The sequence below is a fragment of the Lepidochelys kempii genome, chromosome 7 (assembly GCF_965140285.1).
Source record: "Lepidochelys kempii isolate rLepKem1 chromosome 7, rLepKem1.hap1, whole genome shotgun sequence".
Classification (NCBI taxonomy): Eukaryota; Metazoa; Chordata; order Testudines; family Cheloniidae; genus Lepidochelys; species Lepidochelys kempii.
In genome coordinates this window covers 68941021-68958698 of record NC_136386.1, presented here as the reverse complement: position 1 = coordinate 68958698, position 17678 = coordinate 68941021, and the positions used below count along the sequence as shown (strand labels likewise).

The 17678-nt window shown below is 41.3% G+C and overlaps 1 protein-coding gene across 6 annotated transcripts in view; it reads right to left on the bottom strand.

Moving 5' to 3' along the window:
• Positions 1–672: 672 nt before the first annotated feature.
• TSPAN14 (tetraspanin 14) overlaps positions 673–17678 on the bottom strand; it is a 79049-nt gene continuing 62043 nt past the window's right edge. For 5 of the 6 annotated variants that reach the window (XM_073353279.2, XM_073353283.2, XM_073353284.2 and 2 more), the window contains 6 exons: positions 16315–16461; positions 15318–15488; positions 11047–11172; positions 9116–9160; positions 8325–8444; positions 673–5373 (listed from right to left, as the gene is read on the bottom strand). In XM_073353279.2, coding sequence (XP_073209380.1) covers positions 5302–5373; positions 8325–8444; positions 9116–9160; positions 11047–11172; positions 15318–15488; positions 16315–16461 — 681 coding nt within the window. In that variant the 3' untranslated portion in view covers positions 673–5301. The remainder of the gene's footprint in view (positions 5374–8324; positions 8445–9115; positions 9161–11046; positions 11173–15317; positions 15489–16314; positions 16462–17678) is intronic. The other variant, XM_073353285.2, reaches the window with a different exon arrangement.

Genomic DNA, 17678 nt, shown 5'->3' with positions numbered 1-17678 from the left:
ATTAGCAGTCTCTCAACTCGGATTACAGTAGGGCTCTAAACTCCAGTCTAGATGTATTCGAAAAGGAGAATCAGGGCCAGAAAAGTTTAGTTTGGAATGATTTCAAATATTCACTCTCTACATGAGGGGAATATTCAGTCAATGTTCTATCACAGCAATCTTACATGGCTGCATGAATACTCTTGTACAAAATATTTAAATGTCAGTCATGTGTGACATCAGAAAAGCTAGTCATTAAGTAAAGGAAGACACTTAAAATGAATGGAATGTCTATAGAAACCAAGGTGCAATAGTGTCATAGAAGACTAATTACACACAAAAGGAATGAATACAGATTTGTGCATACATGTAACACACTTGTGCAACTGACCTTTCAGCAAGGGCTGAAATACAAAATATTGTCTCATTTCAGATATCTTCATTTTTATCCCTCCTTGCACCTCCTGGTGAAAGATTTATTGAAAAATTTAAAGCATGTCTAAAAAATAATTCCTAGTATAAAAGACATTTTTCAAATTAGCTATATATATTTTTAAATTGTCCATGTAGCTCGTCTCAGAAGCCTAGCAAAGTGCAATATCATGAAGTTCTGAAATTAACAGACCTGAAGTAAATGTCATGGCAGAGAGGCGTTAAGTCCTTTCTTAAAAAAAATAAAATTAAAAAGAGTGATACATGTAATGAAAATTAACTTTATTTATACAAATTTTAGGGACTGCAAATTTAGCCACTGTTTCTCTACAATGCATTTTACAGTTCTCCTTGAAACACTTTTACACTGGCTTTCAACACTCAATTACAATCTTTGACATTGGCAGACCATACAAAGCATCTGTGCAATAAATCATAAGCAACATTTGGCAGCTGGGAGTGCTACGTAAGAATGAATTAAAAAGGTCTTGATGTAAAAACATAACAAAAGCACATATGCTAAAGGCACACCGTCTCCTTTGTTTGTGCTGGTCATCAAAAGCATCAATAGAGAATTTAAACCTCAGCAATAAAAACCACTCAATTTACAAATGGTTGGATCCAACAAGTCTCAGAGCTGAAAAGAAAACACAGGTCCAGTGAGGAAAGACATGAGGTTTGATATATTAAGTCAATTTATTTTAAGGCTTAGAAGACAAAGGTATTGGAAGAAAAAGAAACCAAACCCCAGGGAAACCAACTGGGGAGCAGAGTTTGATCCATCCCTTTGTGGACTAGAAACACTGTTAAAGCTACATGTCTAACTTCTGGAAAAGAGGGGAGCAGCTTGACACACAGCTCAGGCTGAGTTGTGGAGCAGCCTTGACAGACTCTGATGGGAGCACACTCCAGCCTTCTTGTGCTGTACAAAAGGTCATTGCAACATGGGGTGAATTGTTCAGATTCCCAGGAGAGGGGTGCTCCTTTGGGAAGGGGATACACTTCTGTGTGCTTTGCTCAGTCTGGGGCTCACAAAAGAATCTATTCTCATCTTGATCCATAAGCAGTTGTGTGTCTGAATCAAGGTGCACTATGCGGAGACCAAAGCCCATTATCACTGTCACTCATAACGGTGAAAAACTAAATAAAGATAAAGTATCCCAGAAATAAAAGCACTCACTTTCTAGAAATTAAATGTCGTCTCATAGCCCAGTCCATTAGTTCTGCTTTTGTCTCTCAAGTTCAGGTCATATAAGTTAAAGTTCACATCTGATATCTTCATTAAAAAAACAAAAAACAAAAAAAGAACTTGTTTCTATTGTAGTGTGGTGGACTTGGTCTGAATGCTACCGTTGAGATCTCAACTTCAAGCATTTATGAAGTTTGGCGGTGGAATGATTTGAGTTGCTCCTCATTAGGAGCCTTAGAGGCAGCAGAAGCAGTTAACTGGTTAAGCTTTGCAGGACTCAGGCAATCAGAACCTACATATCTCTAGCAATTAAGGCACTGCAGGTTCATAAAGGATGTTCTATTTAAAGGTGTGTTTAGTAAGCAACGGGCAAATGTTCATCTTTCATATCAATTCAGGGATCTAGTTTTTGCGAACTATATTTGCCACTGCCAGCAGAACTGCTCTTTAAAATGGCTGGGAACAAAATTTCCAGAAGTACCTAAGTGACTTAGGAGCCAAAGTCCCACATTGAAAGTCACTTTTAAATACACTTAGGCTTCTAAATCCCCGAGTCACTTTTGTATGTGGGATTTAGGCACTTTTGAAAATTCAGAAGCAGAAAGAAGTGAAAAATGATAATAAAACCCTTTTCTCTGCTTTCGTGAGGCATTAAGCATTATTTACAAGAGTGTTGTAAATAGCTGCTATTAACTTTAAGTGTTAACAGTAGTAAAAGCAACAGGAATAAGCACCTAATTGTGAAAAGCTACACTTCAGATTAATTTTGTTTTGCACAGAAGACACGATTGATAAGACAAGAGGAGTTAGACACTAATTTGCCATCAAGCAAGCAGAAGAAACCTGATGATACAGAGAACGACGGAGAGATCTTACACCTGCCCAGATCCTCAGCTGGTGTTGGGGTAGGTCCAACGAAGCTAGTGGACCTGTGTTGATTTTCCCCAGCTAAAGAAATGGCCTGCTGGTTTTATTGGTCTTTCAGGAAAGCGCTACCTCTTCACAAGTTCAGAGAATAGTGAAATCTATTCCCTAGCTGCAATGCAGGTGGCTACATTTCACAAACCGAATGTAGTGTTTTCAAACTAAATGGATTACTGTATTGTCACAGGTCACAAGCATAAATTGGTTGATGTGGCTTTAAGCCTCGGGTTGTCTGGCGCTGCAAACCGATGTTCTTAGTGGAAGAACTTGAAGCAATAATTATAGACATTGCTGTGCTACCTACTAAATGCAAATATCAGCAGAGAGTTTAAGTCTGTTACCGCTGCAATAGATCCAGCAAACATGTGGCACAGATTTCAGTTTCAGGGCTCTGTAGAAGCAGCTTCTTTTGCCCTCTTTCCAGCTTCTCCTACTTACTGTTTTTCTTCTTGTTGAAGATCAAAGAAAAAAATCACAGTATATGGCTGGAGATTTTACCTTCAGGTCATGTAGAAGGATACAATAGACACTGTATTCTGTGTCGGTCTCTGAGGAAATCAGCCATTCTTAGACAGGCTTCCTTTTCCCGTTCCATCTCAGTCATTGGTCAGAAAAAGAAACATGAAAGCTCAGCTGAAAGCCACATACAAAATACAGCATTGTCCATGAAATGTTTCACAGAATGTCAAAGCAGCCTTCTTCTAGCTTTCATGCAAGAAAGGCTGGTACAGATCCCTACTGGTACCACCTTTCTTCCAGTGAATTGCTCATTAATACTTAGATAACACACACAAGGTTAAACACATGTACATAAAAAGATGTAATCAGAAGTTTGGCATTCTAAGAAAGCATAACACTTTGGAAACAAGCATCAATATAGTAAAATATAATTACAAAAATATATACTTTACTAGAATTTACACAACATTAGGCACTGCAAATAATTGCTATCCCTGAAAAATAGGGTGCCATTACAAGCAGTGAACAGTTTTGTTAGTAAATAGCCCATAGTAAAATTGACACTGCAACAGCTATTTAAAAGCGTTCCTTATTATGTATCACACATTTCAGTTGTTACAGTTAGTTGTACTCTGATTTTTGATTTCACAGAAGATCAGAAGAGCGGTTTGGACTAGCACTACAGGCCAGATCCAAAGCCCACTGAAGTCAATGGGAGTCTTTCCATCGGCCTCCATAGACTTTGGATCAGGTCTTAAGCACACCAGTTTGCAGGAAATGTCATAAGGACTTAATTTCATCCCTGGTGTAAACAGGAGCCATACCCGTTTTACTTCAATGGGAGTTGCACTCACTTTGGGCCAGGGCCTAAAGCATTATTCTGGAGGCACAGCTCTGAGCATTTCTTCAACATGACTGGATCTGGCATTTTTGCAGGAAAGGCTGAGCAGCAAAGGACAAATGGAACAGGAAACAACAATGCATTCAAACAATTTCTTAAAATAAATTAATGCTAGTAACTCCAGTGCTCCACTAGACTCTTATGTATATTATATTAGCTTTTGACTAGCCTGGAAAATCCTGAATCAAAGGTCTGACAGAGTTTAGCTTGTCCTTGAATGTCTTTTTAGTCCTACTATAGCAATCAACAGTCAAAGAAGATGATAAACAACAGTGTAGTGGACAGGTGTGAAAGAGAACAGATGGCAGACTAGAGAGCTCTTGACAGATACAATCGCATATTCAGTGATCTCTTGTACCAAGCAGAATTGTTAAATGCCTTCAGCCCAGCAGATATCACTCTTTTTAGAAGTAATTGCTCTACAAAACAGTGTAAGCAAACGGTGAGATTTTCTCCTTGATAAATTAAAACTATTTACAAACATCTAAACAGGAGTAATAGCATCAGAGAATCCACCTATCCTCATGAAAAGATTTCCAACTATGCTATCAATATATAATTAAATTACTCTCTCTTGAGAAACTTATGTTGGCAAGAACTTTCAAAATAAGTGGCTTCTGTTACTCAAGCATTTGAGTCCCTACTGAAATATCTACATTAGCTCATATAGGGACATTCCCTACTTCTGCTCAGCTGAGGTTCCATCTGACAACTGGAGACTTAATGACATTTCTTTACAGTCTCTAATACCAAGACTATCATGACTCCCAATAATCAAATGACATAACTGCCTGGGCCTTCCACTTACATAGGATGCAATGAAATGCTTGGTGTTTCGAGAACAGACTACAACGTTTTGAGAATAGACGTTAAGTAACCTCCTTTGCCTATTCCATCAATGGGGTCATTGTCGATCTTTAGGACACTCTCCTCTAAGACCATGACAAACACCACAACAGATGCAGCTATGATCCACATAACGAACGCAACATTTGCAACCTCCAGTGATGGTAGCTGGGAGCCAAGACAAAACAGGCCTTACAGCAGCAAGTTCTTCAAGGTAAGGGACTGGTTTACAGCAGTTTCCATTTCTGCTTACTGAAGTGTTTCAGTCCATCCCTCATAGGTTTAGAGAAATGTCTTCCACACCAAAAGAGGTTTAAATCTAGTCTTCCTCTTGGAAAAAGAAACAGGTTGCGTTGGGGAGAAGAGGGTTAGGAGGAGGAAGCAGTGTCTTCTTTCTGCACCAGCCTGCAGCAAAAGCAGAAGCAGAGTAACATCTGGCTGATACAAAAATAAGGCTTTTAAAACCTGGAGCACTCCAAGGCCCGTGTGTCTCTCAATTTCTTTTCACCTTGATGTCAAATCAATAGCAGTGAAATGTATTTGTCTTCACAGCTGGTGTCTGCTTTCATCTTCAGAAAAGATGACTTGCCTTTACAACTTCAATATCTGAAATCAGTGACCTGGCCAGGAAAATCCCAAAAATCTAAAGACAAACACAAAAAGACACAAAACCTGTAAGCAGTCTCAGAGGGAAAATGCACATTCTGGAGATTACCAAGTTGTGAGGTTGCTCTGAGTAAAGGGACAGATTCTGCTACCCTTAGTCAGGCTCCAATTCTGCAAACACTTAAGCACATGTATAACTCTTCTCAAATGAGTATTCCCATTAAAGTTAATGAAACTACTCATGTGAGTGAAGTTATGCTTAAGATATTTGCAGACTCGGGGACTTCTCACCCAAATAGCTACACACTACCCAATGAGGGTAAGGGTGGCATAATCTGGCCCATAAAACAAAAAGCTGGTGATTAAAAAAAAAAAAAAAAAAAGATGCTTTCATGTAACACTTCTACTGGGAACAATCATATGACTTCTGTGTGTCAGAGTGGGAAGCCAGGTTCAGCGAGGTTCCTTTAGGTCTAACACTCTCCCATCATTTCAATTACTTTTAAACATTTCAGGCATTTCCATTTTTCTGCCCAGTTCAGTGATCCAACTTGAAGATTTATAAAATCAGAGAGTTAGAAGGGACTGCAAGGGTCATCTACTCAGTCTAACCCGCTGCCAAAATGCAGGATTTGTTGTGTCTAAACCATCCAAGACAGACGGCTGTCCAACTTCCCTTTGAAAACCTCCGGAGTAGGAGCTTCCACAACCTCCCTAGGCAGTCTGTTCCATTGTCCTACTGTTCTTACAGTTAGGAAGTTTTTCCTGAGAATTTCATCTAAATCTGCTATGCAGTAGTTTGAACACATTGTCCTTTACCCTGCCCTCTGTGACAAGACAGAAAAATACTTTTCTCCATCTTTTTTTAGGGGAACCTTTCAAGTATTTGAAAACCACATACATCCCCCCCACCCCTTAATTTCCTCTTTTCCAGACTAAGTATACCCAATTCTTTCAGTCTTTGCTCATATGGCTTGCATTCCATCCCTCTGATATCATATAGCCTGACCCTATCTCTCTCTTTCAGTCAATATTCCACTTTGAAAGCTTTTTGTACATTTAATTCACATTTAACTGTGCCAAAGGAATGAAACATTTACCACAAACCTTAGTGTGAAAAATGTCATCATATCATTTTGAGCCTTTCACCAAAAATGGCCTTTTTTCAAATTAACCCCTCCGCCCCCAACATTCAAAGTTTTGCAATGTTTCAATGAAAACTGGTTTGGGTTGAAAATAAATTTTGGAAAAAGGTTGTGGGTGTGCACGTGTTCAAAAATCGGTAAAACTTTCATATTTTTCACAAAAAATTGGGCCATTTTTGAAAATTTAAGAGGAAGTTCAATTTTCTCAGATTACATTTCATTGTGGGTCCATCATGCAATGTAAAATAATTTACTGATTTAAGGAGAAGATCTAGTCACTGAAGACTTCTATGATCTTGAAGACGAGCCAGTTAAAGATCAGACATCGTCACTATTCTAGTCCTGGGCTTCTCCTGAGCACAGATTACCAAATAGGTTCATTGGTACCAGACCATGTGGTGATTTTAGGATATTGATGAAAAGGGGCATGAAAGTGCAACGAGACCAGCAAATCCATGTTAACTTGTGACAAAGGCAAGCTTGAACATAGGTCTATGGAAATGAGAGGTCACAACAACACCTCCGCACTTTGCAGCCTTGTCCTTACTAGCAATTTTAAAAAAACCTAAAAGCCATGCATTTTTTTTCCTTAAAGAGAGACTTAATATTTCACAAAGCTAAGAAATTAAAATAAAACCACATACTTTCATCCTTCAAAAACACAGTGTTAAATTTTTTGCCATACTTTGCAAAACGCAAGGATTTCAAAGTTTCTAAAATACAGTAACTCCTCACTTAATGTTGTAGTTATGTTCCTGAAAAATGCAACTTTAAGCAAAACGATATTAAGCGAATCCATAAGAATTAATGTAAATAGGGAGGTTAGGTTCCAGAGATATTTTTTTTGCCAGACCAAAAAAAAAGACTATATTATACATACATACATACACACACACACAGAGTATAAGTTTTAAACAATTTAATACTGTTCAGAGCGATGATGATTGTGAAGCTTGGTTGAGGTGGTGAAGTCAGAGGGTGGGATATTTCCCAGGGAATGCCTTACTGCTAAATGATGAGCTAGCAACTGCCTGAGCCCTCAAGGGTTAACTCATTGTTTTTAATGTAGCCTCACACTCTACAAGGCAGCACGAATGGAGGGAGGGGAGACAGCATGGCAGACAGAGACAGAGACACAAACCGTGTGTGTGTTTTAGAGAGAGAGAGAGAGAGAGAGGGGCGCATTTCCCCTTTAAGTATGCTGACCCCACTCTTAAAGGCACTGCCTTATTAAGTAGATCAGCAAGCTGAGAGACCAGCTGCTGCCAGGAAGCTCCCTCCGTGCTGAAACCTCTCGTGTGTCCCCGCTGCTCTACGGAAGATGGGGTAAGCGGGGTGCAGGAGCAGGAGGGAGGGGGACACCCTGACATTAGCCCCTCTCTGGTCCCTGCCCCTGCACAGCAAGCAGGAGGCTCGGGGAGCAGCTTCAAGGCAAAGGGCAGGAGATGCACGGCAGTGGGGGGAGGGACAGCTGAACTGTCAGCAATTGATAGCCTGCTGGGCGGCTGCTGCACAGGGAACTTAGGGGAGCGGGGAAGCTGATAGGGGGGCTGTTGGTCCACCTTGGTTCCAAGCCCCCACCAGCTAGCTGCAACGGGCTGCTCTTCCTGCAAGCAGTGGACAAAGCAGGTGACTGCCAAACGACGTTATAAGGGAGCATTTTGCAACTTTAAATGAGCATGTTCCCTAATTGATCAGCAACGTAACAACTGAGCAACGTTAACTGGGACGACTTTAAGTGAGGCGTTACTGTATTGTTTTCCTCCCTTCAACTACCTTATAGTAGACAGAAGATGTGAGGCTGAAGCTTTTACTGTGGCAGTAGAAGAATGAAACCACTGACCTGCAGCAATGAGATAGCTATGAAGGCTCCTGCAACAATGTAGATGTTTCGGGGTAGCCAAGCTTCAAGAGCAGGGATACAACCCTTCGTGAAAATTAAGTTGTCCCATCGGTTTTTCTTCTGGGTAGACGGGGGGGGGGGGGAAGAAGGGGGAAGCATGTTACTTTTTCGTTTATATTTACTAGAACTATGCAGGCAACATTTCTTTGTATGGGTCTGTAGTTGACAGAACTAGTATTTTTAAAAGGAATCCAGAAGTACAAGAACTAGAGACTTGTAACTCAGATTGTCTTGAGCTTCATGAATCAGTACATATTTCTTGCTGCAAATTGACTATTAATTAGGAACACCCTTCAAAAGTTCTGATAAATAACCAGAATTGTAGGAACTTATTTGGAATACACTTGAACTTTGAGTCTCTTCTTTCAATGATAACAGCGCTACCTCACCACCTCCCACCAATTAAACGTATCCACTGTCTCTCTCCACCTGTCCCTAGTACAGGCAGACCCTCTCACTGGCTACAGAAAATCCCCAGGGCAGCTTCCATGCAGGTGATGGTATAGTCCAGCATTCAGTTGTTTGTTCTTATAGTTTTCCCTTGCTGCTCTATTTTATCGCTCCTGCATAAACATTGACTATTACTCTTAGTTTCTCAAATTTAAAAAGATAGGCCAAAATATTTAAGTTTTTCGAAAAGAGTGACCCAATCTAATTTATCAGTGTGTTAGATCACACATCTGAACCACCACCAGCTAGAAACACCAACACTTTAGGTAGCAGATACTCACCTGTGCTCTGATGTCATATCCACACTGTGTATTCACAACCTTTTGCTGGGAAGGGGGAAAAAGTTAGAAATATTAATACAATCCTACCAGCTTGAGTTCACAGGACATTGTTTATCTGTTAGAAGACTCGTGATCAAACTACAACCAACACCAACTGAGGGAACTATTCTATCTTCTGTTCATGCTCCACTATTGCATTTTTTTTTTTAAAAAAAAGCTTATCTTTTTATAAGACCATGAGACATGCTGAAGTATATGGATATGTTATCCCATTACTTTATAGGCCCCACACATCCTTACAATCTTGTTTCTTCCACCCTCAATTTTCATCACCAAGGCCAACCCAACATCATAAATTACAGCTCGCTCAGCTGTATCACTACTCTGCAGACATCTCTAACACCTATTTCTTGAAATACTAACGATCCAATACCTACACCTTCAAAGACTTCTGTCACTTCAGCCAACTAACTTCAACCAGCTTTACGGAGTTGCGTGGCTGAAGTCCCACGCAACAACAGTTGAACGTTTTGGAGACGGGATTAAAAAACAAAACAAAACAAAAACAGCCTATTTATTTACGCAAGAGTGTAGGGGATTTTTGTAAGCCAGTCGTGCTCCCCTCCTTTCCCCTTTTGGTGGCATGTTTGTGATTTTGATCAGCTAACAGCTGGACTCCTACAAGATCACAAGCTATTTGACTTAGATTATTTTTAGTGCATTTAGTTCAAAAGTCTACCAAGTAATCAGACTCTAAAATTCTAACAAACCCTGAAAATAGGACCTGACATTGAAGCGTACTGAACTCTAAGCCTTACAGAGCACAAAGATCACTGAAATTACTTGTGGCTTCAATGGATACAGAGACACTTGTGTGTGTGAGTAATATTGAGATTCATTTCAAGACCACAGTTTTGTTAAGAGGAAAGCAAAAAAATTAAAATAAAATAAAAATGAAAACCTATTTGCTTCATAATTATAGTTGTCAATTTACCATAATTTGCAGTTATAGGAATTAAATGCCAAAAATAACATTTTGTGCAAAGAGGTGTTTCACAGTACTGAATGCCAGAAACAACAAGTTTGTGATTAAATCAAACTGAGTGCGACTAATTCAGACTGCTATTAAAAAAAATAAAGAATAATCAAACCCTGAGAAAGGGGTGTCCTTCAAATCTCTTCTGAAGCACTGAGATACTACAGTCCTCATGTCCAACTCAAGGTTCATGTCGCAGCCAGGCAAGCAAGCCAGACAGACTGCTTTTGGGCCCGAATCCAGCAAAGCACTAAGGCGCATAAATCCCACTGAGGCCAATATGATTACTCATTTTATCAGCAGAGCCAGTGAGCCCGTGCTATTTTATCTATCACAGGGGTGGGTATAGAACAGTTTTAAGATACCCCCTTCACCCTAGGGACTGAGCACACTGCTCAGACAGAGCTCCCAGGTCCCATCAGCTTTGGGAACAAGAGACCAGGAACTCAAGGAAACAATGGATTTCTAACAAAACAATATCCAACATCCATGGGCTTCAGGGATACAAAAATAGTTTCTCTAGTTCCGACACCAGTGTTTTTCAGCAATAGACTATAAGGTTTCTTTGGATCTCTGAGGAATTTGGAATAGCAATGTACAGTGAGACAGATTTTCCAGCAAGATAGGAGCAAGTGTAGCATCTATTCTCAGAGGCTCTCCCCTCCATCATCTTCATTTACTCTTCCTGTTCTTTTTCTTTAAGTCTTTTCATACTCTCCCCACCCCCAAACACAAAGAAAAAGAGAGAGAGTTTATTTCCAGCATATTTTCTCTTCCTCCCAATCTTTATTTCCCTTCTTCTTAAAACCCTAGACATTACAGCATATTCAGGAAGCACATCCTTTCAAAATTCTCCAGTAATAATATAGAAATACAAAGCCAGGAAACAACTCACAGCAGGATCAGGTACACAGCAGGAAAAGGGAACCCCACACTTCTCACGACTTTTGCTTTCAGTGCTGCAGTTGAAGTAAATGTTAAGATCCCAGTCATCTGGCCCCTGAGCACCACAGCAATGGTTCTGCAACAGATGAAGAAAAACTTAGAAGTGCTGTATAAAGAGAATTGTCCTCATAATAGCTCTGTGAGATAGACAAGTGTTATCAGTTCAGTTTAACAGACAGAGAAACCGAGATGGAGAGGTAAAGTGACTTGTCGAAGGCCACCCGGTGAATCAATGGCCAAGCAAGAAGTAGAATTCTGAAGACCCTAGTATCCAGCTCCATGTTGCTTACCCTAGACCAGTGGTTTTCAAACTTTTTTTCAGGTGACCCAGTTGAAGAAAATGTTGATGCCCACGACCCAAAGGAGTTGGGGATGAGGGGTTTGGGAGGGGCTTAGGGCTTTGGGCTGGGGGTGCGGGCTCTGCGGTGGGGCCAGGGAGGAGGGGTTTGGATTGCAGGAAGGGGATCCGTGTTGGGGCGCGGGCTCAGGGTCAGGGCAGGGTATTGGGGTACAGGCTTACCTCGAGTGGCTCCCAGTCAGCGATGCAGCAGGGGTGCTAACGCAGGCTTCCTGCCTGTCTTAGCACCGCAGACCGCGCTGCACCCCAGAAGCGGCCAGCAGCAGGTCTGGCTCTTAGGCAGAGACATTCAAGCAGCTTTGCATGGCTCCCCCCCCCAGCTCCCATTGGCCGGAAACCAGCCAATGGGACTGCAGAGCCAGTGCTTGGGGTGGGGGCAGCGCACAGAGCCCCGTTTCCCCGCCCCCACCTAGGAGCCAGATCTCCTGCTGGCCGTTTCCGGGGTGCAGTGCAGTGTCAGAACAGGTAGGACTAGCCTGCCTTAGCTGGGCAGCACCACCGATGGGACTTTTAACAGCCCGGTCAGCAGTGCTGACCGGAGCTGCTATGACCCAGTGCCTTACATTCCGCGACCCACTACTGGGTTGCAGATCCGCAGCTTGAAAACCATTGCTCTATACCAGGGTATCTGTTAAAATTGTAACTTCCGTCCAGTTCCTGGGGACAGACATTAACATGACAAGAAATGTCATCACAACTGGCACTCTAAATGGTAGTATCAGAAGAAAGGCCATGGACAGACTTGGCCTCAGAAAATGAAATATCACTTCACTTCTATGAGTTGATCCCATTGGGTTCGGGTAGATACATTATGGAAACCATGCACTTCCACTGTCCACCCACACTGTACCCATTTTATATAAAGCGGACTTGATTCTCATATTAATCAAGCGATGTATGTGTTTTTATACTTTAGACGAGGTACTGTTAAGCAAAGCAAAACTACAACTAGCAAATTTTGAACAATTATAGGGGTACAACTTTGTCCCACCCTCCACAGACCAGTTACACAAACATTTGCCATAAGCAAATACAGAAAAATGTTACAGAGCTTGAACTTTCCTAAAATGTCAGTGTTTTATGAAACTGTAATTAAACACCTGAAATCTCCACTACAAAGTAGGATTTTCCCATCCCCATTTTACTGTGAAATTTGTATACAAAACCCATGAAATTTACAAAGCTTAATCAGAAATACATTCCTGAAACTTTTTCACCAAAAAGATATATACATGATTTGAGCTAACAAGACAAAGAATCAAACAAACAAATTTACTGATCCAGAGAAAATAGCCTGATTAATGAAACAAGACATTTTCAAAAGTCTCCATTATAATTTTAAAATATTATGGGAAGTGTGGACCAAATATAATGTGTTCCATTAGAAAGAAAAAACTAATCAACAGTAACTTCAGGAACAGCAACATCCAACAGACAACACTGGAAAATAAGTTTGTTTCAGAATGGACAGTGTCACAATAGTTTGGGTGATTCAGAAAAAATGCATTAACTTTGGAGGAAAAAAGGTTTGCAGTAGTGGCTAGAAGGAGGGGGAAAAAACTGCTAAAAATAATTCTGTGTCAATACCTTCCCTCTACTTCTTTAAATCAATATGTTTCAGAGGTTGTACATAAAAACTTGGAGACAGCAGCAAGTGGGTTTCGGCCTTTTCATCCACCCCTTCTCCCTTCCCACTCTCCCCTGCTCCACTCACCCAAAAAAATCACTGCTAGAAGCCATGCTCCTACTAAAAATGCCAATCAGTCTGCGTAAGTAAAGTAAGGCTATAAAGGAGAAGCCCTGCTCAAATGTAAGCCACAAGGTAATATGACTTTGCATTAGTCAATGCAATGAGCTGTATACAAAAAGCTCTTCACTAGCCCAGAGTCACATATTGAAGGCACTGCAAGTCAGCCCGTGCCTAGTTAGAAGATGGATTTCAACATGGCACTGAAAGAATATGGCAGTACCTTCTTGAAGGGTCTCCTCAATCTTACAGAGCTACATTTAGTGATGGATGTCAAGTTGTTTCCCTGTTGCCTAACCGTGTTCCCCACTGTGGGTGAGTGACGGGCTTATTCAGAGATTTTCTGGCTTTATTTCCACATTTCTTAACCTGATAATCTAGCTGTGGAACTCTCTTTTGGGGAAATTTAGCCTTTTATTTTTATTGAGAGCATTTAATAAGGGTTCACCTGTAAATCAGCTTAGCACATTAGCCTGTCTCATTGTATTAAACCTGGATCAATAGCAACACCAGGAAGCATGAAAATAGTATGCTGAGCTGAGACATTTACTGATGCTGAGAACTCATTGCGAACAGGTAAGAATGAGCTGTGGTGACCTAATCGGATCTATTAAAGAGCAACACATTGCACAAATTGCCTATGGCATCTGCCAGTGTAGAAATCTGAGAATTAGAACATCTCCAAGAATCTATATGACTATCTGAGTCAGTCTTTCTGCTAGTGCTTAACCACTTCTACATCTAGTGGTTAACACCTGGATGAATGGACAAAAAGAGCATTGGGGCACTGCTTGCATCAACCATCCAAGTGGAATGCAAGTGCAAAATAGCATTGTTAACAGTTTCTGAATCCTTAGCAAAGAGACTGATTTCTGGTTCTTAGCCTGTAAAGGCTGGAAAGAAATTGCCTATAAAAATCTTGTGTGCCATGGGGGGAAAAACACTGAACAGAGGAAGTTAACCCCCTTCACCACAGCCTGTGTGAGCTCACATACACAATGGTTATTCTTTGAAGGGCCAAAGTTTGTCCCTGATGAAGTGCTTACTGAGCACATGGGTAGCATTAGAGGTGTGCTTTGCCTTGCATACTTATATTATGGTACGAAGCTGTTGGCCAACTGATCTGAAAACCACCACTCAATTATTACTGTAGGACTTGTAATATCCTGGTGTGTGCATGCATGCCATTGTCCTCTAATGAATGGAATGTTAGCACCACTCCCATTAGTAGACTTGTCTTACTCTTTAGGAAAGGCCTTCATTGCACAAGGTGTTGCTCTTAACTCCCCTCCTCTCCACACACACAGACCTCTCATCTGAGTGTAGTGGTACTTTCAATCTGGGCTAGCTGGCCCAGGGTTAGAGCCCAGGTTCTGCTTTCAGTCAGGCTGGTAACTTGCCAACTTTGCAGGACACAAGCTAAATCACTTGAGTGCTGATAGGCCTGCAACGCCTTCCCACGTACCCAGAAGGGCAGAGAAGTTCTCCAACAAATCATTTTGAAAGAACCAGAAAGCAGCTCAGCTTACTGAAGCACAAGAGCCTATGGGACATGCCCCACAGAAATCCTTGTAATACATGCAGGTGAGTGCACAGTAACTCAGGTAGGGCTTTGAGTATGGCTGCTCACCCCTGTGCTAAGCTAACCTGGGCGTCGATCACCCACGCTTACTGTACTGAAGAAGTACCCTTTGAGACTGGCCCATTGAGGATAAGACCCAATACCTCTATACTTAAGATAGTCTCCTTTGGCTCAAGTGGTAGAGGTCTAGGCTTCTGAAACAGAAATGTCCTGCACTGTGTCCGTGTACATGGACAGTGAAGTCCATGTAAACGCGATGTGATGATTAAGTCAACAGCTATGCAGTTTGCTTGGTTGCAGAATTATTTTAGGGTACTGAGAGTTATCTTCATTTTGCTGGAGGGACACATCTATTGACACCATTAAGTAAAATCAGGGCAGTCCAAAGAAGGCAGAACTTAAAGTAATTTTTTTATTTTTTTTTTTAAATCTCCTGAGAGAGCATTTTTTTTTTTTTAAATGCTATCCCAACTAAGATTGTTCTTAGGGTGAAAAAGAGAGGCAGAAAATGTGACACGTTAAAGGATGACTTACAATTTTCTGCAGTGAGTCAATAAGGTTCTGTAGGTCGATGTCATCTCGGTAGGATTTAATGTTATTCTCAAAGAATTCCTTGAACCGGTCCCTCACCCAGTCCTGGAACAAGAAAGCCAGCACTGCTACAGCCAACTCCAACGTAAATATAAGTACAATTGCTCCACAGAACTGCAAAATAAAGTCACAGAGCACAGATTACAAAACTCTTATTTCAAATACAACCACATCTCAACTCAATTAAAAGTAGATACAAGGACTTCAGTAAAATGCTCACAAAGTACAAATCTGATCAAGACACAAGGCAAATTAAAATTAAACACAGTGGGAAACAAAATACAATAGGTGGAGTTATCTTCTTATTTGGTCATCTTAAAGTCTGCAGTGAACATAGACACTGTGTCATAGTCCATTGTAATATAGAGATAATGAAAAACGAATAAGCCAGTCAGAGATGGCAACACATGAAAATAATGGTCCTGACAAAGGTAGCTACTTGGATTTTTATTTCAATTCTTTTCTCAATTAAGCTGTTAGCTTCTGGATCCAGTGTAACATTAGAATTAAAACTGAGTTAAGCATTAATTTCTGTGCTGGGGTCCCACAGTTCCACCTACCAACCATTCAGAAGAGAAATGCATTTTAACTTAAGGAAAAAATAGTTTATAAAAATTTTCCACAAAATCCTCTCAACATTTTTTGTTTTTTTGAAGTCTATCCTAGAATGCCTAATTTTGTGACATTAGGAGTGCTATGGGTTGCAGTTAGATTTCTGGTATCAGAACCTATTCCAGAATGTAAGAGAAAGAAAGAGGTACGTCTAAACGTACTACTGTTGTGGATACCACCCCCAGCCACATCAACAGGAACATTTACCACACACTTCTGTGCTTAATTCAAATGTCTGGTTTCACTTAACAGTTCTTCTTTAACTGGGACACTATCCTTTCTCTTCCCTGAGCACTGAGCCACCCGACAGCACCACCAAGTTACTTACGAACTTCAGAAGGCAGATGTTTTCCCTCAGTGCTCCTACACAACCAGCGAATCCCAGAACAAACATCACTCCTCCAACCACCAAGACAAGTACCACCGGGTCAAAGCCATGGAGACGGGTTACCTTCGTGAGATCAGATAATACACCCTAAAGAGAATAATCACAAGGGAAAACAGGTAAACAAAAGGAGCACGTTTTTCATGATCAGGAGTCGTATTTTATTCCCCCACAGCTCTACTTCTGTATCCTCCTGCATTCATACTTGCTTATCAATTCAATGTATGTGCAAATAGCTACCATAACACAGAAATACTCTCTGGAAAAATTTTAATGTGCAATCTTCCACATGCCAATTTGTGTATTATACCTACAGATATGTCCCACAAGGGTCAAGCCGTCCAAGCACCAGGCCTCCCTAACCTTCAGCTTCTCCAGCTTCCTGACCTGCCTCCCCACAGGTCACCCAACAAACCAGAAAAAAAAGAAGGGACAGAGTGAGAGGGAAGAGAGATGGGAAGCTCAGCGGTGTGAGCAGTGTGATGCCTTTCTGCCCCAGAGGGAATGAGACAGTGAGATTACCCCAGGAAGACATAGCAGAGCCCAATCCTCCCCTCTCCCATTTCACACCTGGAAACACAGAAAGCTAGGAAGAAAAAAAAAATACTCTGATTCATGGTAATCTGCAGCTGTGCACATTTATGTCAACTTTCCACAAATGAAAGCTTTCTTTTACCCTTGTGTAGGCAGGGCTGCTGAAACTATATGGGAGAGAAGAGTTTCAAATTTTTAAAAAAGTCTAGTTTATTTTGTTATTGTCTTATGCTAAATAAGAGCTAGGACAGGCTTTCAGTAAAGGGAATGCAAAGGCACTTAAAAAGAAAACAGAAATTAAGCATGGAGAAGCCACTAATGCTACATTGATGTTTTAGAGGAAATTCTGGAACAGGAGTAAAAGGTGCATAGACAAAAGGCTACATGCAACTGTAACCCACACACCTCCTGGCTGTGGTGTTCTGTCCCACTTGTAACACCGACAGACCACGGTTGTCGGCGGGCAGGATCGAACCGGGGACCTCTGGAGCTTAGTGCATGAACCTCTATCACATGAGCTAAAAGCCAACTGGCTCTTAGCTAAGCTGTAGAGTGGACTCATTTTATCTTTCTCTTTAAGTCAGGGGTGGGCAAACTTTTTGGCCGAGGCCCACGCTGGGGTGCAAAACTGTATGGCGGGCTGGGTAGGGAAGGCTGTGCCTCCCCAAACAGCCTGGCCCCCGCCCCCTATCTGCCCCCTCAGAACTCCCAACCCATGCAACTCCCTCTGCTCCTTGTGCTCTGACTACCCCCTCCCGGGACCCTGCACCCTC